We start from the raw sequence: 18,635 nt of genomic DNA, 5'->3' as shown, positions 1-18,635 counted from the left end.
CCGGCATGTGCGTTTCAGAGAGTTCACCCAATAAAGGTCCGAAAGCTCGCTCAGAGGACGGAGGAGGAGGACGAGGAGGAAGGGCGGGGAACGGCGGGGAACGGCGGCGGTGCCGCTGCCCTCAACCGGCCCCGGCGCGCCCGGGCCGCGGCTCCCTCAGGGCTGGCCGAGGGGCGGGGCTTCCCCTCAGGAGCGCGGGCAGGGGGCGTGGCCTCCCCATCGGGGTGGGGGCGTGGCTTCTGTGGTCACGTGACGCTGCCTCCTCTCCCGCATTGCGCCTGCCGCCGGTGTCCCGCCCCTGCCGGTCGGCGGAAGCGCGGTGACGCACTACCGGCGGGCTCGGGGCCGACATGGCGGGCGAGGTGCTGGGCAGGACGGCGGCGCTGGTGCTCGGTGAGGGCCCGCGGCGGGAGGGAGCCAGCCGGGCTCCCAGGGACCTTTCGGACCGGCTCGGGACCGTTCGGAGCCGCTCGGGTCCTTTCGGAGCCGCTCGGACCGGCTCGGTTCCTTTCGGAGCGCTTCGGGAAGCTTCGGCTCGGCTCGGCTCGGTTGGGCAGCGCGCTCCTCGGCCCGGGGAGAAGATGGCGGCCGGTTGTGGCCCGCGGAGCTCGGTGGTAGCGGGGCTGCGGCCTTAGGGCGGCAGGGACGGAGCGGGGGCAGGCCCGGGGGCGGCTCGGGAACGGGGGGGGGAGGTGGGCAGCGGAGGAGGCCTTAAAGCTGCTTCCCCGAGCCCTGTGGTGGGGTCAGGCCCGCAGGCCGTGGCCAGGCCCCGTCCACACTGTGCCCAGGTGGCTGCTGTGGGAGGTTATCAGCAAGATAAGCACGAAGGCTGAACGCCCGTGTGTGTATGTGTGTGTGTGTATGTGTGTGTGTGTGTGTGTGTGTGTATGTATGTGTGTGTGTATATATGTGTGTGTATGTATGTGTGTGTGTGTGTATGTATGTGTGTGTGCCCAGCTCTTCCTCCTGCTAACGGGGCCTGCTCCCCGCCTTTGCCCCTCTTCCAGAGGAGCTCTATGTTTCCGACCGAGAAGGCAACGATTCCAGTGGGGATGGGACCCAGAAGAAGCCCTTCAAGACCGTTCTGAAGGTAACGCCTTCTGCGGGAGGCCTTGAGGGCACGTGGGTTTGTGGGTCTGGTTTGGCCGCTGCAGAAGGGTGGGGAGCAGGATGCGCGCTTGGGGATGCCTCCAGGTCGTTAATGGTGCTGCTCCCCCCTCGCCAGGCCTTGCTGACAGCAGGGAAGGAGCCGTTCCCCACTATCTACGTGGACTCGCAGAAGGAACACGAGGTGCCGTAGAGCTTCCAGGAGGAATTCCATCAGTGCCCCCGGGCGGGACGCGGCTCCAATGCCTTGTCTTGGTTTAATGCAGAGATGGGCCATCATATCCAAGTCGCAGATGAAGAACGGCAAGAAGCTGTGGCACAGGGAGCAGATGAAGAACGAAGCAAAGGAGAAGAAGGAGGTGGGTTGCCCCGCTGGGAAGCACAGCCCCTTCTTCCCCAGCCCCGTTACGCGCTGGTGCTGCCATTCCCGGCCCCAAACAGCTTCGTCTGGGCCACGTTTTCCACCGTGGTTACTCAGAGCTTGGCTTTGCTTAGGTTAGGACAAGGCAGAGTTGAGGAACTGCAGGTGAGGAATGAAGCTGTGCTTTCATTCCCAGCATGAGCGTGAATTAGGGCAGCTTCAGCTCTTGGGCACCCGTGTACGTGGTAATCTGCAGTCCAAGGAGTGGGAATGAGCCCAAGCCTGTTGAATACATCTCGTTCCCTTGTCCTGCAGGCAGAAGATCTCTTGAGGAGGGAGAAGAACCTGGAGGAGGCCAAGAAGGTTGTGATCAAGAACGACCCGAGGCTTCCGGAGCCAAAATGTGTGAGTAAGAGCCAGTGGGCTCGATGCACGGCCTGGTTTGGCTGCTCTGGGGCTTCAAGGCCTTCTTACCAGCCCTAAACACGCCTTTGGTTTCTGGCTGTAGTGCACAGGCTTTAGGTCGCACGCAGCATGAGCTGCTTTAAAAGCTCTTCCGGTCCTTAGCTTCTCCACAGTGAGCAGGAAGGACCCGGGGTGAAGCCTGGGAATGCTGCCCCAGCTTACTGCCTTTCCTGGCTAAACGACTCTTCCCTTGCTCAGCTGTTGAGTGTCGGAGCTGTGCTTCCACCCGGGATGGAATTCAGCTTCAGGGGGAGGAAGGTGCCGCGTAATTGCATGGTGAGCGCTGTCCCGGAGGTGAATCACCTCTCCCCTCGCCTCCATTCCCTGTTCCCAGGTGAAGATTGCTGCTCTGGAGGCTTACAGAGGCCAGAGGGTGAAGGTGTTTGGTTGGATTCACCGCCTGAGGAGGCAGGGTAAGCGTGGGCCTTGGGGTGTGAGGGGATGGAGCGTGCTCGGGGTTCGGACACGGACTGGGACAGCGCTTACCTTTAAACCCACCCTGCAAGCTGAGGAGTCAAACAGCACAGTTGGAAGCTTAAAGGTGTGGAAAGAAGCACCACGAAGGCTTTTCTCCTTGTCTCCCGACTAGGAAAGAACCTGATGTTCGTTGTGTTGAGGGATGGCACTGGTTTCCTGCAGTGTGTCCTGTCGGATGAGCTGGTGAGTTGGGATGCCTTCGTCCCGTCGTTAAGCGAAGTGCTCATCCCTGTCCTTTTCCCTCTCATTGGAAGCCCCAAACCCTCTGATTCAAGTTGTGGGGTTGCCCAAGACCCCTCTTGTGGGAAGGAGATGCAAGTGCCAACGGGAGAGCTGCTTACAAGTAGGAGGGAGCTCCAATCCGTGTCACCCCAAGCCCAGACCCGACCTTCCCTTTGCCTCCTGTCTCTCCGCAGTGCCAGTGTTACAACGGGCTGGTTCTCTCCACGGAGAGCAGCGTCGCGGTGTACGGAACGCTGAACCTCCTTCCCCAAGGGAAGCAGGTATGGGATCGCTCTCGCAGGAGCCCAAGGCGCTTGGAGAATGAGGAAGTCTTCTCGGAGAGGGGAGGACTCCTCACCCTGGGGTTGTAGTAAGGCTTTTAGTGCCAGCCTCTTGTGTTTTAGCACCAAGCTACCTCTCCCAGCCAGGAGTAGCTCCCAGTGGAGGTGGCCCCAGGGTGGTTTTGGTTGGGAGGCACCTCTGAGGGCCCTCAGGAAGGGTCCCTTCTCTTCCTGAAGATCTGATGTGAGGGCTTGTCCGGCTGTGTTCCTGCCGGCTCCGAGGATGGGGCCTGCAGTGTGGTCCTGGTGTTACCACCTCCTCCGTAGCCGCCCGTTGAGCGGCTGAAGGGAGTCAGTCCCCTCACGGCGGGCCGCCAGCGGGCCTGTGTTGTACACTGGGGTGACGCTGTGGTTAGGGTGACGTCTGCACCGCGCCGCCAGGGCCGAAGGGGAGGCCTCTGAGGCGTTTCCTCTTGCCCTCGGCAGGCTCCAGGAGGCCACGAGCTCAGCTGTGACTACTGGGAGCTCATCGGCCTGGCCCCGGCGGGAGGAGCTGACAACGTGCTCAACGAGGACTCGGAGGTGGACGTGCAGCTCAACAACAGGCACATGATGATCCGAGGCGAGAACATGGCCAAGATCTTCAAGGTGCGCTCCACGGTGGTGCAGGCCTTCAGGGACCACTTCTTTGCCAACGGTTATTACGAGGTGAGTGGCAGGAGCTCGCTGCTTCCGTGTCCTCCCTCCCGTGGCGGTTTCCTTACGGAGACCTCGTCCTCGCCCTTCCTCCTTCGGTGTCGTTCTCCACCAGGTCACGCCACCAACCCTGGTGCAGACCCAGGTGGAGGGGGGCTCCACCCTCTTCAAGCTGGATTACTTTGGGGAAGAGGCCTACCTGACGCAGTCCTCGCAGCTCTACCTGGAGACCTGCGTCCCGGCCCTGGGGGACGTGTTCTGCATCGCGCAGTCCTACAGAGCGGAGCAGTCCCGCACCCGCAGGCACCTGGCAGAGTAAGGAGGGAGGAAGGAGCCTGCTTTGCTGGGGGGGGAGGAGGGAGGTTGTAAAGCGGGGCGGGGTGGGGGGGAGCAGGGGGTTGATGTGCCACAGCCCGACGTGGGAGGAGTGTTTGGGGTGAGACCTTGTCTTGGTGGGCGTCAGGGGCCATTGAGCTAAGTAGAGGTTGCTCCTGGGTGGCTCTCTGACGGTGCCTGTGTGTTTCAGGTACACCCACATCGAAGCCGAATGTCCCTTCATCAGCTTCGAGGAGCTGTTGGACCGGCTGGAGAGCCTGGTGTGTGATGTGGTGGACAGGGTCTTGAAGTCGCCTGCGGCGGGTTTGCTCTATGACCTGAACCCGGTACGTAGGGACAGGCAGCAATGGCAAGGGAGATAGGAGCTTTAGCTCTTCCTGATGGGAATGTTTGGGAAAGCAGGGAGCTCTAACACTATGAAGTCACATCACAGACTGGGTTGGGTTGGAAGGGAGCTTAAAGCTCCCCGTCTTCCAGCGCACATGGAAAGCACTAACCCACCGACTCCTCCAGGGGCAGGGGAAGAAGTTCCCTGCATAGCAAGCTCCAGGAGCCAGGAAAACACTGGGGTTTAATATGGAATCAAAGCCTCTATCGCAGAGCTTGTACTGGTGATGGGCTGGGGCGGTGACAAGCGGTGATTCACTTCTTCCCCCAGAAGGTGGAGCTCTGAAGTGCTTTCACTGCGCACAGAGCCTTTGTCCTCCGCTGCCTTTGAGGAGATGTGTTCCTCCTGAGCTTGATGGATGTAGTTACTCGGGAGTAACCTGTGGGCACATGAGCTGCCGAGAGCGGCGTCTGTGCCTCAAGCCTGCCGGGACCGTGCCAGTCACCCGGAGGAGTGGTGTTCTCCCCGGATTCCCACTGGTTTTCCCTGCTCCTCCTCAGGGTTTCCAGCCCCCGAAGCGCCCTTTCCGCCGGATGAACTACAGCGAAGCCATCGAGTGGCTCAAGGAGCACGATGTCAAGAAGGAAGATGGCACGCACTATGAGTTTGGAGAAGTAAGGCTGGCTGAGGCTCTTCACGCGCTCATCCCCACCAAACTCCCGCTGCCCTTTGCTGTTTGCCCTCTTTGCTGGTGCTGGTTTCAAAGATGATGGAGGGAAAGGTCTTCAAGCTGCACCCCACGGCAGGTTGCAGAGGGAGCGCTCAAACTGCTTGAGGTTTGAGGAGGAAGGCAGATTGGGCTCTTCTGCTTTGGGAAGCCAGGGGTCAGGTTGGGTTTTCCTCAGTTTTCTGCCTGCCCCATGGGGAAGGGACGATTGGTTGCTCCTGGGTCAGGTTATGGGTACGTGTGGCCTTGGTGTCACGCTGGGCTCCGGGCGCTCGGCTTTACGTAGCGCCGAGTCCTCCTTTCTCGCCAGGACATTCCCGAAGCTCCCGAGAGGCTGATGACGGACGCCATCAATGAGCCCATCTTGCTGTGCCGATTCCCTGCCGAGATCAAGTCCTTCTACATGCAGCGCTGCCAGGACGATCCCCGCCTCACCGAGTCCGTAAGTAGGGCTTCCCAATCCCGCCGGGGGGCGGGCCCCAGAGGGTTGCTCCCAGCCCCTCGGTGCGCTTGGATCCGCTCTAGGTGGACGTGTTGATGCCGAACGTGGGGGAGATCGTCGGGGGCTCCATGCGCATCTGGGACAGCGAGGAGCTGCTCGAGGGCTACAAGAGGGAGGGCATCGACCCCACGCCGTACTACTGGTACACGGATCAGGTCCGTAGCACCACCTCCCTCTGCTCCTTGGTGGGATCCTGGGCTTTAAAGCGCTCTTAGGGACAGGCAGTGTTGGGACGGGGCTTGGAAGGTGGCGCTGAGGGGTGGAACCGGAGGAGCTTTCAGGCCCCTGCCAGCCTCTCCAGTGGTGCAGCCAAAATCGGAAACCTGTTTGAGGTTGGCCCCGAGGAATTCGGCCGGGGCCAAAACGCAGTGGGGAAGCGGTTCCTGTGCGGTCACACCGTTGCTGGAGCCGCCCGTGGGGATGCCTTCCTCTCGCGGGGTCTCCTGCGATGGGGTGGGTTAGGTGAGGAGAGGTTGACAGGGAAGCACTCGGCCTTTCCCTTCCCTTTCCTCATAGTCCTCACGGCGGGGAAAGTGAGGGCAAGCAGCCACAGGCATCCCACCTGCAGGGAGCAGAATCCATCTCCCTCCTCGCCCCAAAACTCCCGGAACGGTTTAGGGCCCTTTTCCTGCTCTTGTTGGTGCTGGGCCAGCATAAACGGGATGCCCGGGATTCCCATCTCCTCTTTGCTTTGCATGGCCCAGAGGAAGTACGGGACCTGCCCTCACGGCGGCTACGGCTTGGGCTTGGAGCGCTTCCTCACCTGGATCCTCAAGAGGCACCACATCAGGGATGTCTGCCTGTACCCCCGCTTCGTCCAGCGCTGCAAACCCTAGGGCTGCAGCTCCTAGGAAAAGGAGGATCCCTTGGGAGAACGGGACTTGTGCTCCTCCAAGGAAAGGGAAGGAAAGGAAAATCAACCCCTCTTTGCATGGAAAACACTCCTCCTGGACCGGAAGAGAAGCGTGGATGTGTCTTGGGCCGAGCTCCAGCCCTGTCCCTCCTCGGGAATATGCTCCTCCGTTGGATTTGTGGGGCTCGGAGGGATTGGGGCTGGGTGCTCTTGGTGCTTTTGATTCCATTTGAGTGGGGCAGCTTGCTTTGAATTCCCTAGGAAGGGGAGGAAGGAGGCAGTGAAGTAGGAATAGTGGAGCCGAGCAGCATTCCTGGTTTTCATGGAAGCTCCGCTCGAGTGGGATCCAGCCCAGAATTCCAGTGCAAGAGGTGTGGGTTGGATTTTCCTTGCGTTTCCCTGATTATTTATTGGTGAGGAGGGATGAGGCTGGGGGGGGGGGGGGGGGGTGTTGCTGCTTATCCCTTTTCCCTGGGGCTGAAGGACCCGTATCTGTGTCGGAGCTTGGATCCTGATGGATACAGGAGCAGCGTGCTGCCCTCCAATCCCAGTTCCCCCTCTCCCAAAGGAGCTGGGCCCTTAGCAGTCCAGTTGGCTGTGGGCTCCTGCCTCTCCTCGCCAGGTGAAGCCTGGCTTCCTTGTGGAGCAATTCCGCCTTTCCCAGCTGCACCCCACCGGTTTCTCGGGCCGGAGCCCCGTTATGGGATAGGGTTAAGTGCGTGCTCAGTGCGTGGGGCCGCTTTCCCCCTCCTGCATGTCCCCTATGAGCCCCCAATAAAGGATGCTCCCTGCAGCCGCGCCGCGGGCCCTGCCTCTCCCTGCCGAGCGCGGAATGCCCCCGCCGTGTCCGCCATGGGCACGGACCCCTCCCTCCCTCCCGCCGTGGCGGAGGGCGCCTGGGAGCCCAGGGCCACCCCCGCTGCCCTCGCCCGGCCCAAACCCGTTCCCGTTCTCCCATCCCTTATCCCAACCCCCCCCACCCGGAGCCCCTTCAGGACCCTGGGGTCGATGTCTCCCCTCCGCCCCCTCAGCGCTGCCGGTGCCCCTCGGTCCCGGCCCCGCCCGGCCCCGGCCCCGTCCCCGCCCCGCGGCCGGGCAGGGAGGGAGGCGCGGGGCCGGGCCCGGAGCGTCTGAGGGAATGCGGGCGGCCAACATGGCGGCGGCCGCGGGCCGGGCCGCGCGTCCCGGTGAGCGCGGGGGGCCTGGAGCGGGGCCTGGGGGCGGCGGCGGGCGGGGAGCGGGCTCCGGGCTCCGGGGGGGGGGGCGGCGGCGGCGGCGGGTCCCGGTTACACAACGGAGCGGGGCCTTTCGTAACGGGGGGGGGGGGAACGGCGCTGGGGCCTCCGGCTGCCCTCGGTGCCCCTCCCGCTCCCGGTGTGCGCGGTGCGGAGCGCCCCGGGGACCCGCTCTGTGCTCGGGCCCGGGGCAGAGCCATTCCCGTCGGGCGCTCCGAGCCGCTGCCGTCGGTGCTGCGCGGGACGGACGCGTCCCGGCGTGTCCGGGCGCTGATGTCCCGTTGGAACGGAAGGAAACGGCGCATCCCGGCGTGCCCGGGCGCTGATGTCCCGTTCCAACGGAAGGAAACGGCGCATCCCGGCGTGCCCGGGCGCTGATGTCCCGTTGGAGCGGAAGGAAACGGCGCGTCCCGGCGTGCCCGGGCTCCGATGTCCCGTTGGAACGGAAGGAAACGGCGCGTCCCGGCGTGCCCGGGCGCTGATGTCCCGTTGGAGCGGAAGGAAACGGCGCGTCCCGGCGTGCCCGGGCTCCGATGTCCCGTTGGAACGGAAGGAAACGGCGCATCCCGGCGTGCCCGGGCGCTGATGTCCCGTTCCAACGGAAGGAAACGGCGCATCCCGGCGTGCCCGGGCGCTGATGTCCCGTTCCAACGGAAGGAAACGGCGCTGAAACCGCGGCGGCGTCCGGGCAGAAGCCGCGCTGAGCGCAGGCAAAGGCTTCCCGGAGTTTAAACGCCCAAGGATCGCTTAGAGCTTCTGTTCGGGTCGAGGTGTTGGCGGGGGGTAGCCTGGAGAAGGCTCCTCAGCCCCAGCCGTGCTCATCCCGCTATAGGGGTGCTGTAGGGGTGGTGTAGGGATGCTATAGGGGTGCTATAGTGATGCTGTAGGGGTGCTACAGTGATGCTGTAGGGATGCTATAGTGATGTTATAGGCTTGCTATAGTGATGGTATAGGGATGCTGTAGGAATGCTGTAGAGATGCTGTAGGGATGCTACAATGATGCTATAGGGATGCTGTAGGGATACTATAGGGATGCTGTAGAGATGTTTTAGGGATGCTATAGGGATGCTGTGGGAATGCTATAATGATGTTATAGGGATGCTGTAGGGATGTTATAATGATGCTGTAGGGATGCTATAATGATGCTGTAGGGATGCTATAAGGATGCTGTAAGGGATGCTATAGGGATGCTATAAGGATGCTACAGGGGTGCTATAAGGATGCTATAAGGGTGCTATAGGGGTGCTGTAGGGATGCTTTACAGGTGCTAATAGGGATGCTATAAGGGTGCTGTAAGGGATGCTATAAGGATGCTATAGGGGTGCTATAAGGATGCTATACGGGTGCTATAGGGATGCTGTAGGGATGCTTTGCCTGCCTGCAGCCCCCCAGGTGTCCTCCGAGGAGTTCCCTTCCTTGCCGCGGTGTGGGAGCCCTCCCTGGTGCCCTTGGCCTTGGCACCTTAAGCCGGAAGGTCGGGCTGGGTTTGGGTGCGCAGAGGGAGGCCGGAGCTTCCCGTTCCTTCCCTGCCGTGGATTCCAGGCGGGGCGCGGGGTGCTCACGGGGCTCTCCCCTCTCTCGCAGTGCTGCAGGGCAGCAGCCAGCTGAGGCTCCCGCTGCGATGGAGGGCTCAGGCCGCCGCCGCCGCCGTGACAGCCAGCGCCCAGCCCCGCACGCAGCCGCAGTGAGTGGGGCCTGGGGGGGTGCCCTGGGGCTCACTGTGGGGCCTGGGGGGCTGTGAGCCGAAGGAAGGCCTGGGGCAGGGCAATAGGACGAACACTGGGCTCTTAGTGCAGGCTGCTTTGGCTTGGGAAGGACCCCAAAGCTCATCCCGTTCCGATAGGGATGGGCAGGGGTTCTCAGACCCTGTTTTAGAGCCTCCCGTACCGCCTTGTTCACGTTCTCAGCCTGTTCCCAGTTCAACTCCGTCCCAAAGCGGTTCCTTTCCATAGCGAATGCTCGTCCTGGGCCTGCTTGTGCTTGCAGCTCCTCTTTCCCCATGAGCAGGATGAGCTTGTAAGCAGGAAGCTGCTTGGGCAAAGGGCCTGGCGCAGAAGGCTCGGCTGATCTGGGAAGGACGACGCTCCTCAAGCAGCAGCTCAGTGGCATTGGGACTGCCTCTTGCTCCCATAGGAAGCCCAAGACGGGAATCCTGATGCTGAACATGGGCGGTCCGGAGCGCCTGGATGATGTCCATGACTTCCTGCTTCGCCTCTTCCTGGACACAGACCTCATGACGCTGCCAGCCCAGAGGTAAGGCTCTCCTCGTCGCTGGCGGCTCCGTGGGGAGCAAGGTGGCTCGGCAGCGCGAGGCACGGTGCTCCGTGGCCGGGGATCGCCCTCTCCTCCTGCAAGCCCCGGTCTCCCACCGCCAAGGAAGCTGGGGAGGGTGGAAGCTAGCACGGGTGGAACCCCGTGGGTCGGGGAGGTGGGGGCCGAGGTGATGCTTTGGTGCTGATGGGGCTCCGTGCCCCTCTGCCCGCTGCAGCAAGCTGGCCCCCTTCATCGCCAAGCGCCGCACGCCCAAGGTGCAGGAGCAGTACAGCAGGATCGGAGGCGGGTCCCCCATCAAGAAGTGGACGGCCCTGCAAGGGGAAGGCATGGTGAAGCTGCTGGACAGCATGTCTCCTCGCACCGGTACTGCGCCTTGTTGCGGGGGAGCAGGGGCAGCGCCCGGCTTCCCTTGTCGTGGTTGGGGGGGGAGCCGGGCTGGGAGCACGAGGGTCCTCTTGGTCCAGACGATGCTGATGGCACCGTCTCGATGGGATCCCCCTGCGTGGCTGGGATGCGGATGTGGCCGAGCTCGAAGCCCGAGCCTGAAGAATGGGTGGCCATGGGAGCGTGACTGTTGTCCTGGGTGCATCCCGGCCTTCCGGAGCTGCGGATAAGGGCTGGAAGAGCGCGCGGGGCTGGGGCCTGGGAGCAGGGGGAAGAGGGGGTGGCTTGGCAGAAGAGACAAGGGCCGCAGGTGAACGTGGCAGGGCTTGGCTGGCTGATAGGAGGCAGCTGCACCCAGCGCAGGAGCAGGAGATAAGGCCTCCGCGTGGCTTGCTGCACTGCCGGCCAAGAGATGTAGGGACGGGACAAGGGGGATGGCTCCCAGGTGCCAGAGGGGCCACTGAGATGGGATATAGGCAAGGAGCTCTTCCCCACGGGAGCGGGGTCACCCTGCAGTGGGTTGAAGCTGGGGCTGCCCCATCCCTGGCGCTGGGAGCAGGCTGCTCCGCTGGGAGCTGTCCCTGATGGAGCTGGGTGAGCTTTGAGCTCCCGTCAACCCGGAGCATCCTTGGAGCCTGGGACAGGCAGGAGGAGCCTCTGGATGCCCGCGGAGGGCAGGGGCCACGGTGCCATCACCAAACCCCCCCCACACCCCATGCGTGGTGCCCCCGGGAGCAGCGGGCATGCAGGGGAGCGCCCGCGGTGCCGCGTGCCCTGCACCCAGCGCCTGCTGCGACGGGAGCGTGGTACCGGAGCTAAGGGACCCCTTCCTTCGCGCCCTGTGAGGGGGTCAGCAGCACCCTTGTGGCTGCGGCCTCAGCCTTGGCCCGGAGGAGAGGAGCTCCAAAGGCCCTAGGGGCTGCCGGGGGCTCCCAAGATAAAGCTTGGCCCCTTTATCTGCTCCTGCGTTCGGGGCCCTCCCGCCCAGCCCCGGGCAGCTCCTGCCCCTGATAAGTCCTCCGGGGGCCTCCTCTTGGCCGGGTGGTGGGGATAAGCCTTGGAGCGCGTGGCACAGAGGAGGGGCTGTGCCCCCGAGCTGGCTTTCCGGGAGCACTGGAGCGCTTTGCCTTGGAAAGGACCTTAAAGCCCCCCCCCCCCCAAGTTCCAGCCCCACGCCGCTGGCCCCTGCCCCTTGCAGCCCCTTTCAGCCCCGGGAGATGCTCGAAAGGCTCCCCCCGTCCAACCCCAGCCCCCGCAGGCCTCCTCCTCATGGCCTCAGCGTGGTGGGCTCGACTCCGGGCTTGCTGCCGAGGCGCTCTGAAGCTCCCTGCTCCCCTTTCCCCTCCCGTGCTCTCGCCGCAGCGCCTCACAAGTACTACATCGGCTTCCGCTACGTGCACCCGCTGACGGAAGAGGCCATTGAGGCCATGGAGCAGGACGGCATCGAGAGGGCCGTCGCTTTCACGCAGTACCCCCAGTACAGCTGCTCCACCACGGGTGGGTTTCCCTGCCGAGCCAAGCGCCGGCGGACCTTCCCCTCCCCGCCTGAGCCTCAAGGCCGCCGCCGACCCGCAGGGTTCCGCGTGCGGTTCCGACCCGCCCGGAGCTCAGTGCTCCGCTCTGCGCCTTGCAGGCAGCAGCTTGAACGCCATCTACCGCTACTACAGCCAGAGGGGGGCGAAGCCGAAGATGAAGTGGAGCATCATTGACCGGTGGCCCACACATCCCCTCCTTATCCAGGTACGGCGCCCGCAGCGGGGCTCCGGGGCCGTATCGCAGTTACAGCGATGAGCCCTTGCACCGCCTGCGGGCTCTGAACTGCAGGAGAAGACGGGTCGCTTCGTGCCAGATGCCTGGGCCAACCCGGCCCTGACCACAGCCAGGGATGGGGCAGCCCCAGCTCCTCCTTTCGGCCCAGCCCGGGGTCCCGGCACCCTCACGGGGAAGAGCTGCTTCCCAGCATCCCATCCCAGTGTCCCCTGGGGCAGGTTAAAGGCATCCCCCTCTCCCTGCGCCCCGCTCCCACCCCAGTGTTCCTGATCCGGGTCTCTCCGTTCCGAGCAGTGCTTCACCGACCACATCCAGAAGGAGCTCAACCTCTTCCCACCCGACAAGAGGAAAGACGTCGTCATCCTCTTCTCCGCTCACTCCCTCCCCATGTCTGTGAGTAGCAAACGGGGTGGGGGGGTGCTCCCGCCCCGGGGCTGCACAACGGGTGCTCTGCATGGGTGACAGCGGGGTGCCGTGTGTGTGTCGCAGGTGGTGAACCGCGGGGACCCGTACCCGCAGGAGGTGGGCGCCACGGTGCAGAGGGTCATGGAGAAGCTCAACTACTCCAACCCCTACAGGCTGGTGTGGCAGTCCAAGGTAAGGGGCCCGAGCACGCCCTTGTCACAGCCTCAGCGCCTTATTCCCATTCCCGCTGGGGCAGCATGACTCAAACCGCTCTTCCCGTTGGATCAACGTCATCCTAACGTGAGCTCAGTCCAAACCGGCTTTGTTACTTGGTGCCTCTCCATTCAAACCCGTGCCAGCGCCCCACCACCCTCACAGGGCAGCGCTTCCTAAGGTCTCTGAGGCTGTCCCATGCAAGAATGAGTCCCTAAAGCCCACTTACCCCTTAACTTCCCTCCTCTTTGCCTACAGGTTGGGCCAATGCCTTGGCTCGGCCCCCACACGGACGAGACCATCAAAGGCCTGTGCCAGCGAGGGCAGAAGAACATGTTGTTGGTCCCTATAGCCTTCACCAGCGACCACATCGAGACGCTCTACGAGCTGGACATCGAGTACGCCCAAGTCCTGGCCAACGAGGTGAGCGCTCTGTGGGCCTCGCTTCCCTTTGGAGCCGCTTCTTCCGATGGCACGCGGGGGCAAAATGCCTTTTCCTATGGATGGGAAGCGGTTTAAGGCAAGGGAGGCTTGGAATCCTCACTGGGGAGGGCTTTGTCAGGCTTAACTTGGGTTGTCCCCTTGTTTTTATGCAGTGTGGAGTGGAGAACATCCGAAGAGCGGAGTCCCTGAATGGAAACCCTCTGTTCTCCAAGGTAACGGCTTTGACGCCCCGAGGGCGGTTGGGGGGGGCCGTTGGGTGCCCCTCTTGGCTTCAGAGGAGCTTTAAGGCCCCTTGCAAGGCCGTGATTTGCTGTGCATCCCGTCCCGCAGGCGCTGGCCGAGCTGGTGTGCTCCCACCTGGCGTCCGCGGAGGTGTGCTCCAGGCAGCTGCCCCTCTGCTGCCCTCTCTGCGTGAACCCCGTGTGCAGGCAGGCCAAAGCCTTCTTCACCGGCCAGGCGCCCTGAGGGCTCACGCTGGGCCCCCCAAGCCTCTTGCACCCCACCACCGTGCCGGGGAGCAGCGCCGTGGGGCTCGCTGCTTTTGCTTGCGTTGGGAAGAGCGTAGGGGAGCGGGGCCGGGAGCGCTGGGGCCGGGGGAGCGGCGTGGGCGGCTGGGGTGCTTGGGAGCAGCTTCCCCAGCAAGGGGATCCATGTGAAGGGGCTTGGGCGAGCGCGAGGTGTGGGGTGACCCCACTGATGGTGCCGTCCCGTGGCTTGCAGGATCAAGTGGCTTCTGGTGCTTCAAGCAGGGCCATAGGGAGGGAGGGGGGGGGGTTAGAGCGCAAAGGGCTCGGCTTGCTTTGGCTTTCCTCCTGCCTCCACGGGGACAGCCCAAAGCGCAGAACCCGCTGCCTTGGAGGGCAGGAATGGGGGGGGCAGGATGGCTTCAAACAGCAGCATTAAAAAGGGCTCTGGGGTGAAGGAGCTCCCGAAGCTCCGAGGTGGGGTTGTGCCTCTGGAGCTCCGTAGGCTCAGCTGATGCTTAGGACGAAGGGGGAGCTCAGGTGCAGCATCCGTGGCCCAGCCAAAACCCCTTGCTTGCTTTTAAGCCCGCTCCTTAAGGCTTGTAGGGGCTAAAACGCCATGGGACCAGGGTTGGGATGAGGGGGAGCTTTAAGGCCTCTTTGAGCCCAAAGGTTCCCTAAGGACCGAGGCAGACGCGGGGTTGGGCACTGCAAGGGGGTCTGGACATCAGGTCCCGTCCCTCTGTCCTGTAGGGCATCAAAAGCTTCCAGGGGGGGAGCCTCTGCTTAATGCCGGCAACAGAGCCCAAGGGAACAGGGGGGTATCCCGCCCTAATCCCGGCTCTTCCCGGCGCATTGGGATCATCCCCCCCCCAGCTCCCCTTCCCTTGGTCCCCCTTAGCCCCCATCGGATGCGCATCCACTTGGATTCCTGTTGCTCCCCCTTCCGCTCCCTGTGCTGTTCGCAGTCGGAAGGGCTGGGAGCAGCTCCCATCCCTCCGCATCCCGGGATCGCCTTGGGAAGAGCCCGTTGGCAGGGGATGCAGCGGGAATGGAGGGAGCTCGGGGGGGAGTAAAGGGAAGGCTTGGCTCAGGGTTAGGCTCTTTTCCCTTTGGGAATCTCGAAGCATTCCCTGGATGTGCTTTGGAGAAGGGGCTGGGTACCGCCTGAGCTTGGAGGGGAGGCTGAGCCCGGCAGCAGCAGGGTTTTCCCGGGCATATCCCTCGCTTTCCCCCGCAAGGAGCCGGAATTCTGCCCGCTGGGAGAGGGGGCTGAGTTCCTTCGCCTTCCCGACGCCTCACTTCGATCCCAACGCAGGGGTTTCACACCCAACCAGGGCTTCCATGCGATGTGACCCCCCCGCGGGTTGCATCCCCATCTCTGTTCTTTGCCAGCGAGGCGGAATTGCAATTAAACCCTCGGAGGAAACACCTGGAATGTGCGCGCTCCCTCCGGATCCCGGGCGCGTGAACGCCGTTCCCATTGGCCCGGCCCCCCTGTTCCCTTGTCCCCATGCCCTCTCGCTCCTGCTTTGTCCCCTTCTCCAACGGGACGCACTGGAGGCGGTTAAGGGAATGCCGGGAATGCCAGCCCTGCCCCTGCGCCAGCGCAGAGCATCGTTCCCGACGGATGCGCTGCTATCCCGGCAGCCACTTCCAGCTGGAACGCCCGGTTTGGGCTCAAACTGGTGCTTTTTGGGGCGCCACAACAGAGCTCCATGAACTGAGGGGGCTGGAGCAGAGCCCCCGGTGGGCGCCGTGCTGTGAGGAGCATCCCACGCAGCGCTCGGAACGGAACGATCCCATTCCCAAGGGAATGAGTCCTCCTTTATTGAGCTTTGGCAAAGAAGGGTTGGGGTGTGGGGGGGGTTACATCGGGAGCTCGGAAGGCGAGGTTGGGAGCCATGGAATTCGGCTGCTCAGCGAGGAAAGCCGTTTCCTCTTTGGCTGCTCCAGCTCCGTGGCTGGCACAGACCTGGGATTCCAGAGGTCCGGAACGTCGGCAGGTGCCGGCTGCTGGGGAAGGCCACGTGGAAGGGGTTCGTTGCACATCCCCACCATAGCCTTAAGGGCAGGCAATGGGGTTAGGGTTAGGGTTGGGGTTAGGGTTGGGGTTGGGGTTAGGGTTAGGGTTAGGGTTAGGGTTAGGGTTAGGGTTGGGGTTAGGGTTGGGGTTAGGGTTAGGGTTAAGGTTAGGATTAGGGTTAGGGTTAGGGTTAGGGTTAGGGTTAGGGTTAGTGTTAGGGTATGTATACCCGTCCGGTGCTGTATGAGGTATATGGGAGTTGGGGGGTGCGTGGTCTGCGCCGCCGGCCTTGCCGTGGTTAAAACTTGGGATCCCTTGGGAATGGGAGAGGAGGAGGAAGGAGAGGGAAAAGGAGGAGGGAAAGGAAGAGGAGGAGGAGGATGAGGAAGAGGTGGATGGGGAAGAGAAGGAAAGGAGAACAAGGAGGGGGAAAGGAAGGAAGTACAGAAGAAGAAGGAGAGGGTGAGGAGGAGGAGGATGAAGCAATCTGTGGAGGAGGAAGAGGCGAACGGGAAGGGAAGGGAAGGGAAGGGAAGGGAAGGGAAGGGAAGGGAAGGGAAGGGAAGGGAAGGGAAGGGAAGGGAAGGGAAGGGAAGGGAAGGGAAGGGAAGGGAAGAGCCTTTGGTATCCATGGGCCTGTTCCGAGGCCCGCTTGGAGCTGAGGTATCCATGGGAAGAGTCACGAGGAGGAGGAGAAGGAGGAGGGCCCCGAGAGGCCCCGAGGCCGCTGCTTTGGCTCGTGCAAGGCACTGGTGCCCCGGGGACAACGGAGCGAAGGCAACGTGGACAGAGGGCTCCATGGGCACCCCGAGGGATGCTCCATAGGGAAAGGCTCACGGCCCAGCAGCGATGCTCCGCAGCGAAGGAAGGGGCCTTCACTGTCCTCCCAGCAAGGGCTCCCTCCCCATGGGTACCCAGCCCAGCTGTGGAGCTGGTGGGGATATCAAGCAGCATCCCGGAGGGAATCCCCTTCATGGGATGCTTCAGGGTGGGGGAAGAGGATGGAAGGGTCCTTGGGTATCTTTGGTATCAGCAACACGGTGAGGTAGGCTCTTTGGTTCTCACTAGCAATACAAGGGGAGGGAAGGGGGGGATTTTTCCTGTTTTTCTCCTTTTTTCCTGTTTTTTCTCTTTTTTTCCTGGTTTTTCTCCCTTTTTCCCTGGTTTTTCTCCCTGTTTTTTCTCTTTGGTCATCCTTTCACGCGCGCCAAAGCTCCTCCTTGGAAGCAGCTTTGCCGAAGGGGGCTCTCCTGTTGCTTCAGCGTGAAGAAGCCCCAAGGTCCAGGCAAAGCATCCCAAGGTCTTTCCCATCCCATCCCATCCCATCCCAGGCCGAATCCATTCTGGATGCAGGGTTGGAGGTGGAAAAGCCTTTGCTTGTCCTCGGACTCCCTCTTGAAGGCAGGCGGTGATGCTTAAAGGTACCTGTGAGCAAAGGGTGCAGAATGGGATCCATCAGCAAAGTCCATCCCAAATCCAGCCCCAAAGGCTGGCGTGCAAGCGTGGCCTCATCCTGCGCTCTGCGTCCAGGCGAAATCCCTATGGGATCTTCCCGCTCCATGGCGTCTGCACTGGAGCAAGCCCGCGCTTGCCTTCCATAGAGACGATTTGGGGTTCAATCCCAAAGCCTCAGGAGCCGAACGGATCCCGTTGGAAGCTTGGCCCTTTGCAAAGCCTCCCACGGGTGAAGGTACCCTCCCCAGAAAGGGAAACGGGGCTGCCCCACGCCTTAAAACCGCTTTGGCGTTGGGCCGAGCACCGGTGGACCGGTGGCGGTGCCGCGGCATTCCCGTCTCCTGCGTCCCATTCCCAGGCTGGAGCGGCGGTTGCTGGTTTAATCCTCCTCAGGTCTTTGGGAAGAGGGATGAGGACCAAAGCCCTTCAACGTTGGCGATACCCAAGGGCTCTTGGAAAGCGGATTGATTCACCTGGGGCGCGCGCGCCGTAGTCGCTGCTCCAAGGGCCCGGCGTGGATGGTGCTGGGATACCAGGAGCAGGAGGGATGGGAGGAGCAAGCCCCATGACGTGGGCAGGGGGTTGGAGGAAAGCAGTGCTTTGCCTGCGTGGGCTTTGGTACGGCTCTGGGGATGCATCCGGGACGGCTTTGGGGCTGGGATGCGCTTGGAGTTCCAACCCCCAGGGCTACCTCGCGCCGCGACAGGGAGCTCCAAGGCCCGTGCAACGCAGTTGGAAGAGTAAAGAAGCCCAAGTTGAAAGGCAAGAGATGGAGCGGGGCCGTAGCGCTTGACCAAGCACCGGCACCCATCCGGGTGTACCTTGATCCCCAGCTACAGCCAGTCTTATCCCTGGGGAAGGAGGAAGAAGAGGAGGAGGAGGAGGATGCTCAATGGGCTCCACACGCCAAAGGAAGACTCTTCGAAGCTCTACGCGTAGAGGGTGACAACAACTGCACCCAACGGAACCCATCAGGCCCAACCACCGGAGTGTGGGGCAGAAAGAGGGGCGAGCCAAAGGGAACCCCCCCCAAGGGAACCCATGGGGAGCTCAACGCCGCGGGTGCGAAGCCTCCTTGTCTTTGGTTGTGTAGCTGCCGAGCTCTCGCCCGCTCGGCTCCTGTGGGGAGGAAACTGCATAGGCACGAGCGAAAGACCACCTGCAATGGGGCGGGGGGGGGTGGGGGGGAGGCCCCGCCTCCTGCTTCTCCAAGCCTCGCGATTGGCTGCTGGAGCTGGCCATGGTTGGCTTCCTTGGCTTCCCTTGGTTTGGTGCGGCTCCCGTCGCGGCGCGGGACCGGTTTCTTTGGTTTCCATTCACTTGCTGCTGCCTCTTTGGCGTGTGGGGCTCCCGGTGGCGCGGTTGGGGGGGAGCGAAGGCATCGGGAGGGCTTGGGTTTGGTTTGGTCCTGCTCGCAACGCCCCTAAAATTCCCCCTTGGAACGCCCCATGTGCTCCGGAGGGGATCCCGCGTTCCCGGCCAGCTAAAGGGAGGGAGGAACAGCTTGAGCCCACGCGGTTGCCCCCCGCAAGCCGGCCCGTGGGGCTGTGCTTTGGGTCGGGGCTGTCCCTGTGGCTTTGTGCTTGTCGCGTCGAGGTCGGGACCACCGC

At 62.8% G+C, this 18,635-nt stretch overlaps 2 protein-coding genes across 2 annotated transcripts; both read left to right on the top strand.

Annotated features, from left to right (window-relative positions):
• The first annotated feature begins 297 nt into the window (after nt 1-297).
• Nucleotides 298-6,338, top strand: NARS1 (asparaginyl-tRNA synthetase 1). The gene is made up of 15 exons (XM_062629325.1): nt 298-393; nt 1,008-1,090; nt 1,226-1,291; nt 1,374-1,466; nt 1,784-1,873; nt 2,268-2,346; nt 2,523-2,593; nt 2,827-2,913; nt 3,400-3,621; nt 3,725-3,924; nt 4,136-4,271; nt 4,834-4,947; nt 5,311-5,442; nt 5,526-5,657; nt 6,207-6,338. Exons 1-15 carry the CDS (start codon nt 351-353, stop codon nt 6,336-6,338), a joined length of 1,680 nt encoding a protein of 559 aa, XP_062485309.1. The 5' UTR covers nt 298-350.
• A 1,146-nt stretch (nt 6,339-7,484) lies between these two features.
• On the top strand, nt 7,485-13,545 carry FECH (ferrochelatase). The gene is made up of 11 exons (XM_062629360.1): nt 7,485-7,542; nt 9,175-9,274; nt 9,724-9,843; nt 10,079-10,227; nt 11,611-11,745; nt 11,882-11,988; nt 12,313-12,411; nt 12,508-12,615; nt 12,895-13,059; nt 13,233-13,292; nt 13,411-13,545. The coding sequence occupies exons 1-11, from the start codon at nt 7,494-7,496 to the stop codon at nt 13,543-13,545; spliced, it is 1,227 nt and encodes a 408-aa protein (XP_062485344.1). The 5' UTR covers nt 7,485-7,493.
• Nucleotides 13,546-18,635: the final 5,090 nt, after the last annotated feature.

The sequence above is a fragment of the Pezoporus occidentalis genome, unplaced genomic scaffold, assembly GCF_034315485.1.
Source record: "Pezoporus occidentalis ecotype Australia unplaced genomic scaffold, CSIRO_AGI_Poc_V1 ctg330, whole genome shotgun sequence".
In the NCBI taxonomy this organism is placed as follows: domain Eukaryota; kingdom Metazoa; phylum Chordata; class Aves; order Psittaciformes; family Psittacidae; genus Pezoporus; species Pezoporus occidentalis.
This window is presented reverse-complemented; position numbering and strand designations above follow the sequence as displayed.